This window comes from Mesoplodon mirus (assembly GCF_964341445.2).
Source record: "Mesoplodon mirus genome assembly, chromosome: 8".
NCBI lineage: Eukaryota > Metazoa > Chordata > Mammalia > Artiodactyla > Ziphiidae > Mesoplodon > Mesoplodon mirus.
The window spans coordinates 74,844,441-74,865,930 of NC_138984.1; the positions used below are offsets into that span (position 1 = coordinate 74,844,441).

At 48.6% G+C, this 21,490-nt stretch overlaps 1 protein-coding gene across 4 annotated transcripts in view; it reads left to right on the top strand.

Moving 5' to 3' along the window:
• The window catches only part of TANC1 (tetratricopeptide repeat, ankyrin repeat and coiled-coil containing 1), a 239,929-nt gene extending 219,091 nt beyond the window's left edge, over nucleotides 1-20,838 (top strand). For all 4 annotated transcript variants that reach the window (XM_082629880.1, XM_082629879.1, XM_082629882.1 and 1 more), the window contains 8 exons: nucleotides 7,098-7,231; nucleotides 8,792-8,915; nucleotides 9,277-9,452; nucleotides 12,431-12,563; nucleotides 13,963-14,054; nucleotides 15,704-15,850; nucleotides 16,765-16,865; nucleotides 17,532-20,838. In XM_082629880.1, the coding sequence (XP_082486006.1) occupies nucleotides 7,098-7,231; nucleotides 8,792-8,915; nucleotides 9,277-9,452; nucleotides 12,431-12,563; nucleotides 13,963-14,054; nucleotides 15,704-15,850; nucleotides 16,765-16,865; nucleotides 17,532-18,969 (2,345 nt within the window). In that variant the 3' untranslated portion in view covers nucleotides 18,970-20,838. The remainder of the gene's footprint in view (nucleotides 1-7,097; nucleotides 7,232-8,791; nucleotides 8,916-9,276; nucleotides 9,453-12,430; nucleotides 12,564-13,962; nucleotides 14,055-15,703; nucleotides 15,851-16,764; nucleotides 16,866-17,531) is intronic.
• The last annotated feature ends 652 nt before the right edge of the window (nucleotides 20,839-21,490 follow it).

Below are 21,490 nucleotides of genomic sequence, written 5' to 3' on the forward strand. Positions count from 1 at the left end.
TGTTACTCTCACTTGTGATGTGGTTAAAACCAGTTTAGAGGTAGGAAAAACAGTTTGAATATTTGAAAAATTGTTTTTCTTTAACACACGTGGGGCTTTATGGTCCTCTGTTGCTGTTATTTGTCCTGTGTAAATGGAGTTTCATGAATTACTGCTTAGCCAATAACTATTATAATATTCTGTATTTTTCAGGAAGTGGTAATTTGCATTCCTAAACAGTAAGAGGGCTATTGAGACAATACTTTCTAACCCGATATAAGTGCACAGAGCCTAGAGCGTTTGCAATGCTAACATACAGGAGGTCTTGGCCAACATGAAATAACAAAATTACGCACTGAAAACCCTTGCCTGAGGCGACTTTGTACTTCTTAACAGTTCCCCAAAGCAGCTGAACAGGAATATTAAGATAAATATAAATCTGTGATGGTTTACAGGAGTTGTGAGCTTTTTTATTCATGATAAAACTTCGTAAGAGTGTTAGAAGATCCCTAAGGAAAGCCATTGATACAGTGGCTAGTACTGGGTGATACAGAGTCTGGTAAAAACACAAATGTATTATTCCATCTCCATGTAGTAAAGAGTATACTTGTACAATGTTTTGTACTTGTATTTCATAATATTAAAACAGTGAAGTTAAAAAAAAAAAATCGGGGCTTCCCTGGTGGCGCAGTGGTTGAGAGTCCGCCTGCCGATGCAGGGGACAGGGGTTCGTGCCCCGGTCCGGGAAGATCCCACATGCCGCGGAGCGGCTGGGCCCGTGAGCCATGGCTGCTGAGCCTGCACGTCCAGAGCCTGTGCTCCAGAACGCGAGAGGCCACAACAGTGAGAGGCCCGCATACGGCAAAAAAAAAAAAAAAAAAAAAAAAAAAAATCTTCTAATTCGAAGGATTCTTGTCAAGCTTAAGTAAGAATTCACCCATAGTCTTTTGCCCAGAGCTTGGCAGCTGTCAGTGTTCAACAGATACGATGTGCTGCGAAGGTTGTGATGAGCTGATTGTTAATATTAATTATTGTAATGTATTTATGCTATACCTTTGGGCTTTTTTTTTTTTGCAGTGCGTGGGCCTCTCACTGTTGTGGCCTCTCCCGTTGTGGAGCACAGGCTCCGGACGCGCAGGCTCAGCGGCCATGGCTCATGGGCCCAGCCGCTCCGCGGTACGTGGGTTCTTCCCAGACCGGGGCACGAACCCATGTCCCCTGCATCGGCAGGTGGACTCTCAACCACTGCGCCACCAGGGAAGCCCTATACCTTTGGTCTTGATAGAGCATTGAAATGAATGCTTAAGTGACAGAATCTTAGTTACTTTGCAATTCCTTTATGGATTTGAAGGATGGAAAAGAATTTTGGTCACATGGGAAGTCCCATTTAGTGGCAATTACACATTTTATTTCTATAAAAAAATTCCTTGGTAATTTGAGGTTCCTATTTAACCTGTGTACAAAGACTGACAGCATGTTTTTACTCTAGAACTGGTCACATGCCAGGGGTGTCTTGGTTCCTCAGATTTGGTTTCTGCCTTGCTTTGTAAGTAGTTCATTGGGAAATGGGCTGATTTGGTGGGGGCATCTTTATGTGTGGTTTGGTTGCTGCCTGTTGCCTTGTCAACAGAGATTCCCTCTCCTTGACCCCAGCCCGGCCTGCAGCTGCAGGCCCTCCTGGGAGACTTAATGCCAAGTGCAGAATGACGAGGCAGGGTGAGAACAATAAGGAAGGTGTTCCAAACGGCCACTGGTGAGCTGCCGAGGGCTTCTGGGCAGAGCCGGCTTCCCGTTCGTACGGCCACCCTCCCAGCGCGGGCGTCTGGCAAGGCTGGGGGTGCTGGAGGCTCCCGGGGGTTCGTCTCCCGGTGCAATGGCATTTTTCAGTGAGGGCAGTCTTTGTTGTGTTTTATTTTATCCTTTGCATTGTTGAGGATTCAGATCTTTACGGAGATGAAGAATTTATAGCTGTTGGGGAGTTTGTTCTTCTAACGGAAGCCCTCCCCTCCTTCAGCCAGGAAGGAAATACCTAACAAAGCAAGGCTATGATACTGGACTTTTATAAATCTCAGCCCTGTCCGTAGAAGGGGGAGGGGGAGGGGGTATTGCCTGACTTCCCGGGGCAAGGACAGGGCGCTGCTTTCATTCAGAGGCCTTTGGGACCAGCCTCTCTGAGTGGCAGCCCTGCCCAGACCCAAAGGGCAGCAAAGCAAAACACAGGCCGACTAGCCTCTGGGGTGACAACTCCTCGAGTGGTCATTTGTTAAGTGCAGGGCGAGGGGCTGCCATTCCCAAAGAGGTTTAAAAAATTATAGAAACCCAAATTACATTTCAGCATTTAGATAAAATGGCTGAGAATTCCCCAGCATTCCATGTGCACTTTTACCTTTGTTCTCCTCCGGCCCGGGTTCTGTCTTCACTGCCTTTGTCGCACCTAATGGTTTCCATCTTGGTCGCAACTAGATGACATTTATGAGACCCCCGCTGCTTATCACTATTCATTTTCCACCCATTTTTATAAAAGATGGGTAAAGCCAGTGTGTCAGGAAATAAATCACACCAGTGAACAAACATATGGAAGCAAAGCTGAGCCACGCTGCCCACGACCCGGGCCGCCATCTCAGCCGGCAGGAAGCGCACTTCTGCGGGCGTGCACGTTCTGGCTCGCGTGCTCAGGTGGGGCCTAGGGGCGTGGGCTGGCTCGTCACCGTGTGGTGTATGAAAAGGTCACACTGTCCAGAAGCGGGGACCGCCTGCGTGTGCTCTGACCTGTCACCCTTTTCTGTAAGTTGGGAGAGAATCATGTGGGCAGAGGGGGGTGACAATCCATTGTTGAAGACCCCAGGCCTGCTGGCCTGGCCCAGGAACACATCCCTGTGTGTCTGAGGGACAGACCTGCCATAAAATTTCACAAACAGCCCTGCTTAGGGAATGACTGTGTTCCAGGCAAGTTGCCGTTGAGCTTTTGTAAATCACATCTTTGCCCAGAGAACTTTAGTTCTTAAAAGATTCCTGCAAATGATCCATTTTACCAGGAACCATCTCTCACTGATGTTTTCAGTGAGGATTTCTTATTGTTGAGGGTCAGTTGGGTTTTCTTAAAATGAACATCTGCCACGACAAACGTACTTATGCTCTGAAGACAGAGGACAGTATTGCCGAGGTAAAATTAATCAGAAAATGACACATGCCTTCGTGGGAATTTAATTACAAACATGCCATCTCTTTGAGGATTTTGCAGTAGAAGAAACTAAGTTTAGTTTGAGTCCTAAGACGCGCCGTGAGCTCAGGTTGATTTTGAGAGCCCCCGTTTCATACCAGGTCTTTTCTCTCCTTCCTCTCTGCATTCCGTTGGCCAGAAGCCAAGGCTTTGCCTTACTGCCAGGTGCTGTCTCCTGTCCGGCCCCTCCCCCTTCTCCTCCGGCCAGGCAGAGTGCGCTGACCCTTGTTAGGGGCTGGTGGTCTGCTCAGAGGACAGCCTTCTCAGCAGAATAGCTGGAATTCCTGAGCAGAGTTCTGCCCTGGTTTTGTTTGTTTAAGCATCTGGTTGACTATTCTTCAGCCTGGCTTGTTTCCGAATATGGTATCCTTAAATCCTCGTGGCTGCTAGAACTGGACATACACCCTTAGCCTCAGGGGTCCTGAGTGATGGCACCGAAAGGATTCCCTCTGAGTAGAAAAGGAAAACACACGTCCTGTTGTTTGGGGCATCGGGTGAAAGCGAGAGCCTCCTTAGGAAGGTGTGATCCATTTTAGGCCAGCTGTGTGAGACTCCCAGCCTGTGCTGATAGGTGCTTTACCATCTCAAAAGAAAGCTAATCACCAAAAGTGCAGCCAGTCAGGCTGGAAGGGAGAAGGGAATCCAGCCCTGTCTCCAGGCCTGGGTGGCGCTCCCCTCCGACTGTCAGCTGTTGTAACTTCTGGCTCCTCTGGCACCTCCTTCAAACACAGCACCCTATTTTTAGTGCCGGGCTGTCATTTTTGATGTGCTGTTGCAAAAAAAATTCAGTGGCAGCTGCAACAGAAATCCTGACTTAAAGGCTCCATTTATAACGCGGATGAAACCTGTTTACCAAATAAAAGAGACTGGAATGTCACGGTGATCAGCTGCTTCGGGCCTTGTCAGGTGGAAGAGCCTTGAGCTTATTACATCCACGGTGTCCTGCCTGCGCCTGGCCACGTCCCCGCCTGCAGCGCCAGTGCCCGCTCCATGCCACAGGCTGCTCCGGCAGAGGAGGGGCTCCCTAATTGCAGGAAGGATGCCAGGGAGCCGCAGGTCCAGGGAGTGGCTCAGCGTCCAGATCTTCCATCTCACAAAGCCCCCTGCTTGCAGGGACGTGGTGTTAGACCCATCCAGACAGTGTATAGAAAAGCGCCCCAAGGCCCACGTTACGTCAGAATCATCCACATTCACGCCGTGGCAGGAACAGACCGTGATGGGCATGCTCGGCAGCAGGACCAGGACCCGCTAGTGTAGAAGCTCACAGGACAGACAGGATCACCTGGCCACTGATGTTCAGACGCTGCGGGTATGGGAACTCCGACCTCCAGCCCAATGCATCAGTATATAAACCCATATCAGTACTACTCTGTTTACGGTATTTATTTGTAACTTATTTACAAGTTTAGATGTGCGATGGGTGACAACGAGCCTGTCTGTGTAACACGGATAGGAACGGCACCTGTGGTCGAGACCCGCGATAGCTTCCACTCCTTCTGTGGTTTTTACTGGTTGCCCTGTCTTGAGAAAATCAGTAAAGCGGATGGCGACTTCTTTGTCCCTGAGAGGGAGCCAAGGTCCAGGTGTCATGTTTACATCCTTTTGGTGTGTGCGGTCCTGGGAGGTAAACCGTGGCCGGGCCGACAGAGCTGGAGTAGGCGTGGTGTCTGTCCTGAGAGGGGGTCTTCAGAGGACACAGGGAAGCTGCATTGCTGAGCCCCCGGCTCCCCGTCTCAGCGACACCGGGAGACCCAGGGTTCCCAGCGACGCCGGCCCTGCCCTCTCGGAAAGGGGGCCACTGTGGGCCTGTCCTGAGACCGCCCAGCAGTGCTCTCAGTTCTGAGCTATCGCCCTGTGTGTTCTGTGTTTTGCTTCTTGGAATCTCTGATAAATTTGGGAGGCGGACCCGTTGCGCTGCATTTAGCCGTGTGGTGTTTATTTGGTGGCCCTGCAGTGTTTGCACCATGACCTGTGGTCGGCTGTCCACAGCCAGCTGGGCTGCTGCAGCTCAGGCTGTCACAAGCACGCCTCCCCGTGTGCTCCAGGGGCACGTCCGGGCACCCATCTATACCTGGGCTGCTGCGTGGAAGGATGTGTACGTCCTCAACCAGCAGTGGGTCCCATTTCTCAGTTACCTGGACTGCTAGTGAGGTTGGGCGCTTTTCATAAGTTCGTTGGCCTTTGGACTTCACCTTTTGTGAAGGATCTATTCCTGTGTCTTCCTGGTTTTCATACGGAGACGTCTGACTGATTTGGAGGGCCGCTTACTTTATTCAGGAAGCCAGAAGTTTGAGGTGTGAGGCTGTATGTAGAGACGGAGTCGCCCTAGGACTGGAGCCGAGCTGCAGCGTCAGGCTCCACCCTCTCCTTCCCCCTCTGCGTTGTAGACACTCCCAACTGCGGTGTCCCCGTCTCCCACCCTCGCCCCTTCCTGTCCTCTTCTCTGTTGAAGAGCTTTGTCTTGGCCTGGGGCTGTCCCCGCAACCTGCCACTGTCCTTCCCTCTAGACAGTGGCTCGTGCCATGGCAGAGCCCCTCTTCTACTAAACCCCTCTTCCTGCCTCCCCAGCCCCCATCAGGAATCACGCCTTGGGGGTGGGGAGGCGCAGTCATTGCTGTGCGGGGGTCCTGAGGACCCTCGGCCTCTGCGTTCTTCCCTTCACACCGTTCTTGTCTTGTCCTCGGCTGACCTCCCGGCAGCACCTCTGCTGCCGGCTACAGCTCCCTGCCTCAGGGTCACACCGGGCTGTTCGCCTGGGCGCTCAAGGCCCTCCACAGTCTAATTGTCCTTTTGTTCCTTCGTTGACATTCCTAACCCAGGATCTGGACTTGTTACAGAAATTCTAAGCTCCCTGAAGGCAGGAACGATGTGATAGGCTCTCACTGCCTCAGTAAGCGTCAGCTCTTGTTGATTGAAATGTATGACTTTAGGGTAAGAAGCTGGTCTGGACAGTAATACTGATCTCTGTGTTTGTGGGTCCCTATATTCTCGTTGTCTCTTACTGTGAAAAAAGAGAACAATAAAACAAGCGCTGAGTGGCTCCTGAATCTGCATTTGGGCCAGGCTTGTAGGGATGGCTCATCTCTGCTCTCACAGCTCTAGCTGGTGTGGCTTGACGGTGTCTGGGGATCCCTTTCCAGGATGGCACACACACACACGTAGTTGACAGCGTTGCTGGCTGTCTGCTAGGATGTTGGCCACGCACAGCTTCTCCCGGTGGGTCTCACCTCAGGGCTGTTTGGGCTTCCTCACAGGGTGCCAGCTGGTTCCAAGGAATGCTCAAGGAAGTAGAAGTTGCCCACCTCAGGGCCTGGGCCCACGCACTGGCACAGCATCATTTCTGCTCTGTTCTGTTGGTCAAAGGTGTCACAGAGGGACTTCCCTGGTGGTCCAGTGGTAAATAATCCACCTTCCAACGCAGGGGACGCAGGTTCAATCCCTGGTCGGGGAGGTAAGAACCCACATGCTGCAGAGCAACTAAGCTTGTGCGCCACAACTACTGTGCCCACACGCCTCAACTAGAGAGCCTGTGTGCTACAAACTACAGAGCCCACACACTCCGGAGCCCGCGGGCCACAGCTACAGAGTCCACGTGCTCTGGAGCCCGCATGCCACAGCTAGAGAGAGAAAACCCACGTGCCACAACTAGAGAGAAGCCGGCATGCCACAACGAAAGGTCCTGCGTGCCGCAACTAAGACCTGATGCAGCCAAAAAAAAATTTTTTTTAAAGAGAGAAAGAAAAAGGTGTCACAGAGCCTACCCAGGTTCAAGGGGGGCAGGATACGTGGTCCCCCTCCTCTCAGTGGGAGGAGTGTGAGAGAGTCTGTGGCCACCTTTAGCCACCACCATGTGGCCATCATGCTAACAGACTCCTCCTCCCCTGTGACTTCCCTCTAGCCCTGACGGCCGCTGCAGGACGAGGCAAGCTGGAGGTCTGCGAGCTGCTGCTGGAGCGTGGAGCTGCTGCGTCTCGAACTAACAGGAGAGGGGTCCCTCCGTTGTTCTGTGCGGCACGCCAGGGGCATTGGCAGGTACCCGGGGGACCCCGAGTGCTTCAGAAACAGTGAATGGGATAGAGCTCGCTACTGCCCGTCTCCCCTGCTGGGCCCTGTCTGTTTCACGTTCTTGGCTTCTGCTTGTGCTGTGAGCACCGCTGCCAAGGCAGACATTTGACAGGCCAGTACAGTCAGCCACGTTGGCTGGTAACTGGGAGCAAGGCCAGTAACCAGGTCAGAGACCCACAGCTGCTTCCCCGTAACTGGGGAGGGCAAATGGAGTGGGTGCACCCCGTCCCGACAGCAGAAGACTTGCTGTAACACAGCGGCTGCTGTGGTTGTGCAACCTACTTGTCCAGCAGGCTTGGGGGAAGAGTGGCCTTGTTGTGCTCCTTGGGAGGGGAAGCCTTTTCCCTCTGGTCCTGCACTGTGATTCAGGCTGGTTTCTTTTACAAGGAGCGACGCACCGTTGCTTTGAGTCTAATTAAGGGAGCAAGGGGTCCTTGATAGCAGCGGTTCAGTCATGTATTCCTTCATTTTGTAAACAGTGACCATGTATCTACCCCATGGCTGGCACCAGGTTACACACAGCTGCAAACAGACAGAGGGATTTCACCATCATGTCCATTATAGGAGGAATTTTCTAGACCCAAGTTTACAGTGTGGAGTCGCAACCCTTCCGATTCCTGCTAGCTCTGCTGGTAGGAGCTGTGAGGGCGCCCCACCGAGATTCTGGCTTTTCTCCTTCCCGTTTCTAAGAGCTTGGTTTGTACCGGCCACTCCCTGCCACTCTCACAAGTCCTCTCTCCTGTTCTTCGTGTTCCCGAAGTCATGGGGAAGTCTGGAGACATTTGTCAGTGTGTCAGGAACAAGAGAGCAGTGGGAATATGCCACCTTCTGCTGTGGTGTCAAGAAAACAAGCGTGGTGACAGAGGGAGAGAGGCTGGACCACAGCCCCCTGGACAGAGCAGTTCCCTCCAGGATGGTCATTGTAGGAGACGCCTCTCTGGGTTTTTTTCACCTTCTCACCATGTACTGTTTAAAGGCATAACTTGGAGGCTGAAACTCTCCTCCAGGAAGCTTTGCTAAAAATCACCTGCTATGAAGGTCCCCCAGTCCTAAGCCTCAGGAAGCAGACTGCTGAGGGGAGAGGGTGGGTGAGTGTTTTCGCATCCATTGCCCGTGCCGTGTCCTCCTGCTGCAGGAACGTGGTGTCAGCACCGCCACGGGGCCGTGGCTGTTGTGCCTTCCCTTTAGTTCTGCTCAGCTACCCCACGTGCCCCATAGTGGCTGTCCTGTCATCACTTGACTGTGCTTGGAATCCTCCCTCCTCCAAATTTCTACCTTGTGTGTGCATGTTTTATAGACATAGTAATGAATTAGGCTTGTTAAAGAGAAGATATATTTGGAAGAAGAGTCTGTTCAAAGGAATACAATAGAGAGATTTTACAGGCCCCATGGATCACATGACTTACAGGGGTTTTTAAAAAGAGGAGAGTCCTTTCACTACTCTGAAAGGTGGAAAAACCATCCCGAGTAGAGAGTACGTGATTCAAGGAGCAGCAGGAAGCGTGTCATCCGGAGTGTTTCTTTCAGATCGTCAGGTTGCTGTTGGACCGTGGCTGTGACGTGAACCTAAGTGACAAACAGGGCCGGACGCCCCTCATGGTGGCTGCTTGTGAAGGGCACTTGAGCACCGTGGAATTTCTCCTTTCTAAAGGTAGCGCACTGTCCCCCCGCCCTGCGTGGGACTCTCTTGGTTGGACAAGGACAAGAGCTTTGGCAGACTCGTTTAGTACTTTCTGATTTAGTTTTTTTGGGGTTTTTTTGTTGTTGTCTTTGTTTTGTTTTCGAAAAAATTCTTTTTGTTAAGTGTTCTTGTCCTGGAAATTTTTTAACTTGCACACAAGTAGAGGGAATAGGGATACATCCCACGTACCCTTTACTCCGCTGCAGCAGGGATGATCATTTCACCCTTGGCTTCAGATGCTGTTCAGGCCTAGGCCCCTGCGGGTGTAAAAGGGTCTGCCTCTGGCCTTGTCTTTCCACGGTCACGTTCTGTGAATGGGCTTGTCTTTCAGGTGCCGCCCTTTCTTCTCTGGACAAAGAGGGTCTGTCGGCATTAAGCTGGGCTTGTCTGAAAGGGCACAGGGTTGTGGTCCAGTTCCTGGTGGAGGAAGGAGCCAAGATCGACCAGACGGACAAGAACGGCCGCAGCCCCCTGGACCTGGCCGCCTTCTACGGCGACGCGGAGACCGTAGGTACCGCGGCGGCCACACTCCCCACCTGTGCCAGGCAGACTGGGCCGCATGGCAGCTCGGGAGCTGAGCCATCCCCAAGTGTGCATGACGCTGGCCCCGTGTGGCTGGGGCATATGTGTGTGCTGTGGGGTGGCTTTCGTTTTCCTCTAATTCTGTGGCACGCAGTCTATTCCAGAACTGGGGTAAAGATTTTAATAGACTCTAAAGGCTTAAAATTCCATGATTACAACCTGCATGCGCATACATGAATATGTGTACACACGTGCATATGTCGTTTCATTTTCTTACAATTTCCATGTAAATAGAATGCCTGTATAGATCATTTAAAAATCACTTTTATATATGTGAGAAATTACTAATCAAATAATCGGTTTCTTTTTAAACTGATGTGGCTTTGTCTAGAAATAATAGAAAATGCTTTGGGCACTGTCTTTATCTCTTTGCCAAAGGCCCAAGTCTAACTGAGGAAGGAAGGGATAAAACCTTAATAAACTAAAAACCACAAGATGTCTTTCAGGGCAAAAACCACTTTGTCAGTGTCCATATCCCAGGCACCAAGCAGGTGCTGGAGGAACGTTCATTTCTCCTTGAGAATTATCGTTTATGAATCGTTACGTGTGTCTAAGGTGAGGATTAGCTAGACAGACAGGTACTGTATTGCTGGGGGCCGTGGACCTTGGAGCAGAAGCCATCCTCACCCTGCACGTCTGTGCCTGATGGTTTTACGAGGCAGTGATGTTACAGTTAAATAGTTTCAATTTCCTGGACATTATAAACTGTACTTAAATGTCAATTTTCAGAAACAGCTATTTAACTAAACCTCACATCTCCACACTTTTCTTTTTCAGCTTATGTTACATTACCAGATCCTGTAGTTTATCAACATTAGGGAAGAGTGAAGGATCTTAGCATTCTAAGCATCATGTAAAAAGAATTTTGGTAAAAACACATAACATAAAATTTACCATTGTAACCATTCCTAGGTGAAGAGTTCAGTAGCGTTACATACATTTCACATCATTGTGCTGCCAAAGTCCAGGCTTTTTTTGTCCTGTAAAACTGAAACTGCACCCGTTAAACAGCAAGCCTCGTTACCCCCTGTTCCGGAAAACACCTTTCTGCTTTGCGTCTCTGAATGACAGCTCTGGGTCCCTCCCTGAACACAAGTGGAATCATACAATATTGTCATTTTGTGACTGACTTATTTCACTTGGCTTAATGTCTTCTAGGTTCATTCATGTGATAGCATACGTCAGGATGTCCTTTTTTTAAAGGCTGAATAATATTCCATTTATGTATTTACCACATTTTGTTAATCCATTCGTCCATCATTGGGCGCTTGGGTTGCTTCCACCTCTTGGCTATTATGAATAGTGCTGTTACGAACATGGGTGTGCACATATCTCTTAGAGAGCCTGCAGATTTTTTGAGATCTATCCATTCTTTTGGATAGATACCCAGATGTAAGATTGCTCAATCGAGGGGTAATTCTATTTTTAATTTTTTGAGGAAGCTCCATGCTGTGTCCGTAGTGGGTGCATCATTTTACATTCTCACCAACAGTGCACATGGCTATCTGTTTCTCCACACCCTCTCCAGCACTTATTTTCTGTTTGTTCTTTTTTTTGATAGCAGCCATCCTAACAGTTAATAGCTTGTTGTTTTGATTTGCAGTTCCCTAGTGATGATGAGCATCTTCTGACATGCTTATTGGCTATTTGTATATCACCTTTGGAAAAATATCTATTCAGATCCTTTGCCTATTCTTTTCTTTTCTTTTTTTTGCGGTACGCGGGCCTCTCACCGTTGCGGCCTCTCCCGTTGCGGAGCACAGGCTCCAGATGCACAGGCTCAGTGGCCTTGGCTCATGGGCCCAGCTGCTCCGTGGCATGTGGGATCCTCCCGGACCAGGGCACGAACCCGTGTCCCCTGCATCGGCAGGCGGAGTCTCAACCACTGCGCCACCAGGGAAGCCCCCTTTGCCTATTTTTTAAATTTTATTGAAATATAGTTGATTTACAATGTGTTAATTTCTGCTGTACAGCAAATCGACTCAGTTACACACACATACATATATATATATATATATATATATATATATTCTTTTTCATATTCTTTTCCATTACAGCTTATCACAGCCTTTGCCTATTTTTAAATTGGGTTTTTGAGGGTTTTGTTGTTGAGTTGTAGGAGTTCTTTATATATTCTGGATATTAATCCCTCTAGTGTCATTTTGAACAGCTGGTGGACTGATAGGATCTACTAGATCCACATGAAAATCTAAGCAGGCTACAGACTTTTCCAGTGAATAGAGCAATTTTAGTGGCCAGCATGGTTTTCCCCATTGTTCTCTGTTTAGTCCAAGTGACAGCTGTTTTATCACATCAAGGCAGTCTTTGTACCATGGTCTCAAAGTTGCCATCTTTACAGTGCCCATATTCAGGTCTCTTTCCTAAGCCTTAAGGTGAGTTATATTTGGGTCCAGTTGATCCTGATCTTTCCAGCTTCTGAACCCAGGCTGTGTGGATCTGAGTGTTTCTGAAGTGCCATTGCCATAACCTGCCAGCACGTTGGAGCTATGGCAGAAGCCTGCCTCCTAAGTAATTGGAGATGAAAAGGTGACTGTGTCTCGTCTCTGTGGCCTGGGAAGTGGGGTGAGACAGACAGGTGATAGCGTGCGTGTACTGTCTGTGGTCTGTGGGTGCACAGACACACGTCCTGCCCTGGGAACATCCACCTGCCTGTCTCATTACCAACGTCAATACCACTTTAGCAGAGTGGGTTTGAGCTGTGGATTGCAGCTCCTCTGTTCTGTTCTATGTCAACTTCATTTCCCTTCTAGGATCCCGTTAGGCCAGAAGCATCTGAGACCAGAGTGAAGCTAAGACCTCCAGCTCCTACACCGGCTGCAGCGTCGGGCAAGGTGAGGGCTCCTGCTACCCACGCCCTCAGGGTCTGTGTCTCCCTTTTGCAGGTGGTGTACCTGGTCGACAAGGGGGCTGTGATCGAGCACGTGGACCACAGCGGCATGCGGCCCTTGGACAGAGCCATTGGCTGTCGAAACACATCTGTAGTGATTACGCTGCTGAGAAAAGGAGCCAAGTTAGGTCAGTAAACTCTGCAGTTCACCAGCGAGAGGGAGGGTAGCTTCAGATTTTAGAGTACGCGAGGGACCGTACCCACCTGCTCCCGGGTTAAGAGGTAAAGATGTCAGGCGTGTGGAGATTTTTTTTGTCCCTCTCTAAGGCTCAGTTAATCACAGTCATTCAGAGTGTGTAAAAGACTCATATTATTACAGCCCACGTGGGCAGAAAGCAGAGGCCAGTGTTGAAGGACAGCCCAGCCCTGGGGGTGCTGGGGATGCTGGGAGCCACAGCGGGAGCCGTTCCGGGGGCCTCTGTGGGGAGGGCCCGAGGGCGGGTGGGCAGGAGCTGGAGGGTGGTTGTAATGAGCCGCCGAGCGCGAGGACTGCTGTTCGGGAGGGGCGGCTAGTCCTCTGGGAGGGCAGCGGCAACCCTAGCACAGGTTCTGGGAGGGGAAGTTCTCGGGGCTTACTGGAGACCAGACGGGGTGACTTGAGGATAATGTCAGGGGCCGGAGCTCTGAGGAGGTTGGAACACGGCCCAGGGTTCAGAGAGCGGGGAAGAGTGCCCCATGCGGCACCGTCTTTTCTGGTCTCACGCCAGACCTTCGGCTGCCAGCAGTTCTGGGGAGGGGACTGCGATGGAGGTGGTGAAATGGCATTATGAAGCAGCTCTTGGCATCAGGAGCTATTCTGAGCAGTTGCGTGTTTTAACTTATCTCATCCTCACCTACCCTGTAAGTAGGGAATGATGAAAGCATCATGTTACAGAGGAGGAACCCCAGGCCTGAAGATGGTGAATAGCTCCCCAGAGGTCATAGTGAGCAGCAGGTCACCTTGAACCTGAGTCCGACTCCTGAGGCCGTGCCCTTTAGCGTTGCTCCCTGTGCGTGTTCGGAAGAGGCTTAGACAGAGGTTGTGGCTGTGCCGTCAGCCGGGAGAGAAGGAGACGCAGGCGGGAGCAGGGAGGCCGAGGGCGGGGATGGTGGGAGGAGGGCAGCAAGGCCAGAGCTGGCGTCTCAGAGTGGATTTGGTGGTGACGCTGCAGCGAGCGTGAGAGACGCTGAGAAGCTTCGCCTCCACCTGCACGTGGCCCTGACAGCGCTGCAGGGAACTAAAGAGATGATTGGGAAGCAAATACCCATAGAAAGGAGGGGTGGCTTGTGGCTGCGCTGATGCTTGCATGTCCCAGTACTGTTGTCCCTCCAAGTGACAGGGTGTGCGGGGTGCAGCTTCCCGCTAAATCCTCCCTTCCCTTCGCTGTATTGTCATGCGGGACAGTACACCTGCAGGACACGCCACAGTGTCCTCTGCAGCTGGGTTCTCTGCTATTTGTGGACTTAGCTGTGACGGGGCCACAGAAGCATTGAGCTCCTTTGCTCCAAGCCCACTGGAATGCCTCTGAACACATGTTTATTTTGCAGGAAATGCTGCTTGGGCGATGGCTACTTCCAAACCTGATATTCTGATTATACTTTTACAGAAATTGATGGAGGAAGGAAACTTGATGTACAAAGTAAGTGGTGTCGCCCTTTTCTTGTGATCCTGTAACAACCTGTGAGCAGCCTCTTAGTTTGCGGTATAATGGATGTAGCTGTGCTACGGCACAGAATGCATATAGCTTAGCTAATAGAAGTTCTGGGAAGTGCTAACCTAGCCTTGTGCCCAGGCTTTGATATCCTCACAGCAGAATCTTCAATGTGGTGGAAAGCACTCCTCTTTGAGAACCATTACTTCTGAACGAATCCTTGGGGCTGTAACTGTGACTTACAGCCTGAAGCCTTGATACGAAGGCAGAGGTGCTTCTTGTTTAACAGGCACATCCTACAGGAAATTCCTTGGTGCTTGGGATCATGAGACATGGGAAAGGAACACTCAGGAGACATTTTCAGAAGAAAAGAATCATGACATCTCCCAAGCCTTTATTATCTTAATTTTAATGTCTGTAAGCCTCTGGAATTTGAAACTGTTTCTGGAGAGATTTTTACTTAAAATAGTCAAGTAATAGATAATACTCAGGAGATGGAATTAATTTCTTTTTCTCATTTTCCCTTAGAAATGGAAAGACAATTTAAAGATTAGTAAATTTGACTTTAAAGTAAAAATGTTCAAACTAACACCTGCAGTTTAGATCAGAGGGCAGTACACTTCATCTGGAAAGAGCCAGGTAGTAACCATGTCAGGCTTTGCTCTGTGGTCCCTGTCACAGCCCTCTAGCTTTGCTCTTGTGGCACAGACGCAGCCAAGATGACACACAGACAAATGAGCCAGGCCGTGTCCCAGTCAAACTGTGTTTGTAGAAACAGGTGGCAGGCCGGGTTTGGCGCAGAAACCGTAGTTTGCCAACCCCGAGTTTAGAGAGATGCTCAGGCCATTTCCATAGATCATTTTTCTTTCCAGGTCTGTGATTAGACAGAATTAAAGGATGATGAAAACAAAAAACTACATCATGACCATTTTAATCCTTTTTGGCATGAAGCTGCTGTACTTTCTGTGTTTCAGTTTTTCCTTTTCTTTTTTAATGAGAACAAATAAATAGGCATATAGCATGACCCAGCAGGGTTCCTGGCCTGGAATCAGTTTGAAATTGAGTTCAGGGTGTGTATTGTTGTGGCTTTGAAGTGGTTTTAATATGAATTTTGGTAGGCAATTATTAGCCATTTTCGAGACTTCATACCTGCTGTGCAACAGAACGAACAGAGCAAATGGATTTCTTTAGCCTTGAAAATGACGTGCAGTGCTGTGTTGAGTTTTAAATCCCGTGCTTTAGTTCCTCTTAAAAGAAAAATTATCATTCTACAGCAGCTCTAGGTTTATCCACAAGACTCTACTTGCTTTAGGGACGGCGTGGTTTTTCCATTTGATTTCTGTTACACTCTGCATTAAAGTATCTTTAGATGAGAGATCATTCATGAAATGGTTGTCAAAAATATATAACAGAGAAGATAATCTGATGTTTTAATTAAGATTGATGGTTATGGGTTTGGCAATTTACAGATCCCTTCCTGTAAACCCAGCTCTGGTTGCAGACGCCTAGGCGGACAGTGAAGCTGCGTGTCCAGGCCAGTCAGTGGACTGGTTCTGGCCGTGGCCTGTCCTCATCAGGATCTTTATTCATCTTGGAGCCTCTGGAAACGATAAATTTCTCTGATTTTTGAATCCTAGAAAGGGAAGATGAAAGAGGCAGCCCAGAGGTACCAGTATGCCTTAAGGAAGTTTCCTCGAGAAGGATTTGGAGAGGACATGAGACCGTTCAACGAGCTAAGGATTTCCCTCTATCTCAATTTGTCTCGCTGCCGAAGAAAAACAAATGTAAGCCGGGCCCCTTATTCCAGTCCTTTAGCTGTTCTCACAGTGGTGAAGGCCTGCCCTTCTACAGACCAAATCATGAGACCTCCTGTCTGGTTGGTTTGCACTTTCCTGTGAACCTGGCGCATGGGGAGCTGCTTGTCTGGGGGTGACCATCATTAGATCACAGCACCACCCACCTCCCAAGGTGTTGAGAGAGTGCACGTGGACGTAGTTTCTCTGCCTCAGTGATGACAAGCACATGCAAACTGCTCCTCCACCGCTGCCCAACTGCACGCTGCCAGCACTGTCACGAGCGGCTGTCCCCAGATTCAGAAGGAAAGGGCATCACTGTAAAGTTCACCACAAATGTGTTATAATCAGCTTAGTGTCATTATGTTTGCTCAGAGGGTAAGCCAGGAACGGGTTAATTTGTAATTAATTGTAGTTAACTCACAGTTAACTCGTAACTAGATTTGTTTCAGTACCACTTCGTTTCTTTCTTTTTTTTTTTTAACTTCATCCTCCCTCCACCAAATCCGTGACCTGCCTGCTTCTGCGCCCACGTACTCTGCCCACCTTCCTGCTGCAGGTGCTGCAGTGTCCGGGCCCCTCTGAGGCTCCCCCACCCCGCGGGCGGGCTCCCATCAGCCCTCGCCTCTGCTGCGCTGCTTCCACCACCATTCTCTCTCTCGAGTCACTGACTCTCCTGAGTCACCGATTTTTGCTTCTCTGTGAGATTCTTCTTGTAAGAACATTAATAAGCTGTAATTGTCTCCTAACTTCACAACAAAAAAACCAACTTACCTTCCTCTTCATCTCGCTCCAATTGTGTCCCAATTCTCTACTAACCTCTAGAGCAAAACTCTTATTAAAAGGTTGCCTGTAGTCATGTTTCAGTGCTGCTTCTGACTTGTGTATTTAAATATTGATACCAGGACTTCGGCATGGCAGAAGAATTTGCTTCCAAGGCTCTCGAGTTGAAACCAAAGTCCTATGAAGCCTTTTATGCCAGAGCGAGAGCAAAGAGGAGCAGCAGGTACTGTCTGGGGTTAGATATGTGACTGTGACTAGAGAAGCCTGCTTATCTTTCTCTGACATCAAAGCTGCTGCTTTGACTTTGGGGGCTTCTGATGCATAAGCATCACTCAGTGCCTCTCCTCCCTTTTAATACCGAACAGGTAGCTTCCAGAAGGTGCAGCAGTGGCTATCATTAGCAATGGCTAAACTTTTTATTTTCTCCAGACAGCTCAGCAACTATCCCCACAGTTGACATCTGCAACATAAAGTTCCTAGCTTAGTCCATGTTACCAGCGAGACCGCCAACTAGAGACACCGGGAGGTGGCGGCGGGGAGGCGGGGTGGAGTCCATAGGTATTGAGTTGTAGGTGGACGTGGTGAGAGGGATGGGGAAGGTGACCTTGAGGATTCTGACCCCCACTGCTTTCTGCCTGCGCTCACCCCAGCCCAGTGGTCTTCATAGAGACAGCAAGGCCCCGGAGCTGCTCAGGTCTGGGTTAGAGTTCAGCGATCCCACTTAGCCGAGGAACTCTAAGCTAGTTCCGTGGGGTCCGTCCACGCCGTGAGTGTGCAGGACTCACTCAGCTACCTTCTCTTTTCTTTTAGCAGAGCTGCTTTATGAACAGTTACGTTCAGAGCTTGTTCTTACGTGGCCTGTAATTATATCGTCTCTTTTAATATAAAGGCAGTTCACGGCCGCTCTGGCTGACTTGCGGGAAGCCGTGAAGCTCTGTCCCACCAACCAGGAGATCAGGAGGCTCCTGGCGCGCGTAGAGGAGGAGTGCAGGCAGCTCCAGAGGGGCCAGCAGCAGAAGCAGCAGTGCCCGCCGCCAGCGCCCCACGCCGACTCGGACCATGAGGAGGACGCCCCGACCCCCGGCCTGAACGACTGCTTTCACCTCGAGGAGGCTGAAGAGGAGGAGACTCCTCCACAGGAAGAATCCGTCCCCCTCGCTCCCAGGCCCCAGCCGCCCTCCTCTGCCCCCTCCCCATACATCCGAAACCTTCAAGAAGGGCTCCAGTCCAAACTGAGGCCGCTCTCGCCACAGAATCGGCCGGGGATGAGCAAGCCCCCGAGGGAGCCGATCGCTCAGCCGGGGCTGAGGGTGCAGCCCACCAAGCAGGCGCAGATCGTGAAAACCAGCCAGCACCTGGGTTCTGGACAAGCTGGCGTGAGAAATGCTAGCTCGAAAACGCAGGTCTCTTCACAGAATCCTCCCCCGAGTCCCATGCCTGGAAGACTCTCTGCCACCCCCGCTGCCGGAAGCAGAAACCAGCATCTGGAGGGAACAGGCACCTTCCCTGTGGGAGCAGCTTCTAGCCACTCGGGAGATCGGCTGGGGCCCAGCCCCAGCGTCCAGCTGCAGCCCAGTGAGGGTGACGCTGCGTATCCTTTACCGAGTAAGATAAAAACTGCAGAGAGGCTTCTGTCTCGTGCCACCGTGGCTGTGGACGTAGCCCCTCTAAACCCAGGCGGGCCTGTGAGCTGCAGCGACGTGCGACACCCAGCTTCCCTCACCAGCTCAGGCTCTTCCGGTTCTCCGTCAAGCAGCATCAAGATGTCAAGTTCAACTAGTAGTCTGGCTTCAAGCAGCAGTTTTTCAGAGGGCTTCAAGGTCCAAGGACCAGATGCTCGAATGAAAGACAGGGTTGGTAGCCAGGCTCCGAGTGGCCCAGCTGAGCACAGGCCGCGCAGTACTCCGTTCATGGGCATCATGGACAAGACGGCGAGGTTCCAGCAGCAGAGCCACCCTCCCAGCTGCGCCTGGCACTGCGCGGTGCCAGAGGGGCTGCCGACGAACACGCCTTCCACGGCTGGCCTGCAGGCCTCAAGCTCTGAGAAGCCCTCTCTCAAACAAGCAGGAGGATACAGTAGCCAAGCCAAAACCCGTTCTGTGTCTACTCTGGGTGGAGGGGTCCACAACGGGGCCCAGGGGAAGGAGCTAGAAGAAAAGAAGTGCCAAATTCCAGTCCACTGCCAAGACAGCCGGATAACTAAGACTGTTTCTCATGCATATCCGGAAGGTCTTTCTAAACAGCAGTCTCACATCAGCAGTGAAGCCCACAGGAGTCACCTCCCTTCAGCAAAACCAAAGCGATCATTCATAGAATCAAACGTGTGAGCCGTAAGGGAGACCCATGTGTGGTATTTGGAAAACGGTGTGCTGGCTCCTGGTAGTCATTAAATGGTTGTTTGTGAGAAAAATTACTCTTTAGTCACATATTTATTTTTCCCTTGGGGGTGGATCAGATGCCATTGATATATTGAAAATGTGGGATTAAATTTCTTTGATAAATAGATAGAAGTCACCAGAAATAAGAATGCTAACCAGAATTGAAAACTACAACTAGTTATGCCTATTAAGTTAAAAATTTAAGACAGCCAAGAAGACATTAACTCATGCTTCTCTCTTTTGAAATTGTTTGGTTTTTATCACTTTTCTCCTAGCCTTTGTTATGTGGTAAGCTCATATTATTTCTTAGATAATGTAAATGTCTAGTGATAAGTTTAACTCATGACATAATATCCAGGTGGTGTGTTCTGGAAAAGATGGAATTTTCAAGCTACAGTTCCAATGAGTCAAATCTTAATTTATATATATATGCACGTACACATACTGTTGACCCTTGAACAACATGGGACTTAGGGGCGCCGATCCCCTGTACAGTCAAAAATGTACAGTGTAACTTTTAGTCGGCCCTAGGGAGGGTTCCACATCCTCGTATTCAACCGTGGATCATGTAGTATGTATTGACTGGGGGAAAAAAAAAATCCGTGTATAAGTGGACCTGCACAATTCAAACCTTTGTTGTTCAAGGGTCAGTGTGTATGTGCATATATAAATGAAAAACCTGAGTAATTTCTAGCTGAATGTGACTGTATGTGTTATATGGCTCACTTTTTTTTGTTTTTTTAAGCAAAATACAAGAACATCCAAGTATTGTTCCCTTTATAGCAGTTCCCTTAAAAAGATTAAACACTTATTTCTGTGTTATGGTTCATTTTTTGGAACTATATTCCCGCTTCAGGGTGTTTTTTAATATTTGGAAACAGTATAAACCATTTGGAATCATGATTGGTGGTTAAGTTGAACTTGGGCTAAAATACTAAGAATACAGCATTCTCGGTGACATGTAAATTAGCTCTCAGTTGGTTCCCAAACTGCTTTTATCAATGATAGCACTCCTGGAACAAACCTTCCAAGGTCCTCTAATGACAGTATTTAATTTGGATACTTAAGGTGTGGTTGGTTATTGCTTTCGTTTTATTATACAGTCATTACTTTATAGCCACATATTGTATATATCATATAGCCAAGTTGTATTCAGACTTGTAAATATAACTATTTCAAGTAGTTAATCTTAAAGTCATATATTTGCATGTTCTTTTTAAGCTTCGTCCATGCTGGTTATTGCACTGAACGATAATATATATGGCATGTTAACAGTATACCAGTAACAGCACTTTATCTCATTTATATGAACACCTTTGAGGTGCTACTTAAGTCCAAACCGATGTATTATTCATTTGTAAAGATAAGGTACAGGAGTGAACCTTGATTTAAAGGTATTTTTATAAGAAAATGGTGTGCTAGTGGAGGATGTTAAAATACTAGTTTGAGAGCGGTGGGAGTGTATTTGTTTTGTACGTTGGGATGTGAAATTTATTTTCTAGAATTGGAGAGAAGGAAGTTCTATATTTACAGAATGTTTTAAAAATGAATAGTTGTGTATTGAAGTCCCTGTGAGCATCATTATGGTTTTGTATCAATAGGACTCTTCTGGTGTCCTTCTTCATTTGTTCCCGAGTGTGTGTACTTTGTACAGCTTTGTCAGTCTTTTTTAGACGCGTTTCATGAGTTCTGCTATAACTACTATGGCTTATTTATTATTTTCTTTAATATTTGTGGAAGTCTTACTCTTTTGTTATGTAGTTTTGTTTCTGCACAACTACTGTACTTTTCCATATGGAATAAAGACAATTAATAGAATTTGTTTTGCATTAAATGAAACAGTGGCTAAGTAGAGAAGATCCTGATGTCAGCCATCTGCCTTGCTTAAATCCTGAGTGACTTTGTTATCCTAAAGAAGTGGAAAGCCTGTTTTTCAGTAATACTACAAATACATATTTAATTTTATTTAATAATTTCAGAACAAGGGTGATGGCTTCTAGAAATCCCGAAACATTCCAGGGTCAAAATTAGTCTTTTTGCCTGAAATGAGAAGAACGCGTGAAGAGCGTTCTATACTTCTCTGTTCGGAAATCCTGGCGTGTGGTTTTAGTGGCAACAGGGCATCTTCAGTATTTAACTCTCACTTTGGCGATACATACGCTGAACACTGTGCCAGTGTGAAAGTTTGTTCTTCACATTTCTGTTATCTTTGAGTTAAAAGTGTTTGTCTTTATAACCATATTTCAGTTTCAAGGTAGTATGAATGAGTGTGAACATTAAACTGTTGGATTGTGATAAAATCCTGACGTGGAATCTTAGGCCTAAGCAACTTCAGGTTATTGTGTAGTTACTGCTATTACTAGCAAGTAAATTATTTTCAGTCTCTCTTGAAAGCCATATATTTAAACTAAAGGTAAAAAACAAAAACCTGGGTAGGAGGGAAACTCTATCAATAGATCATTCTTGTTGG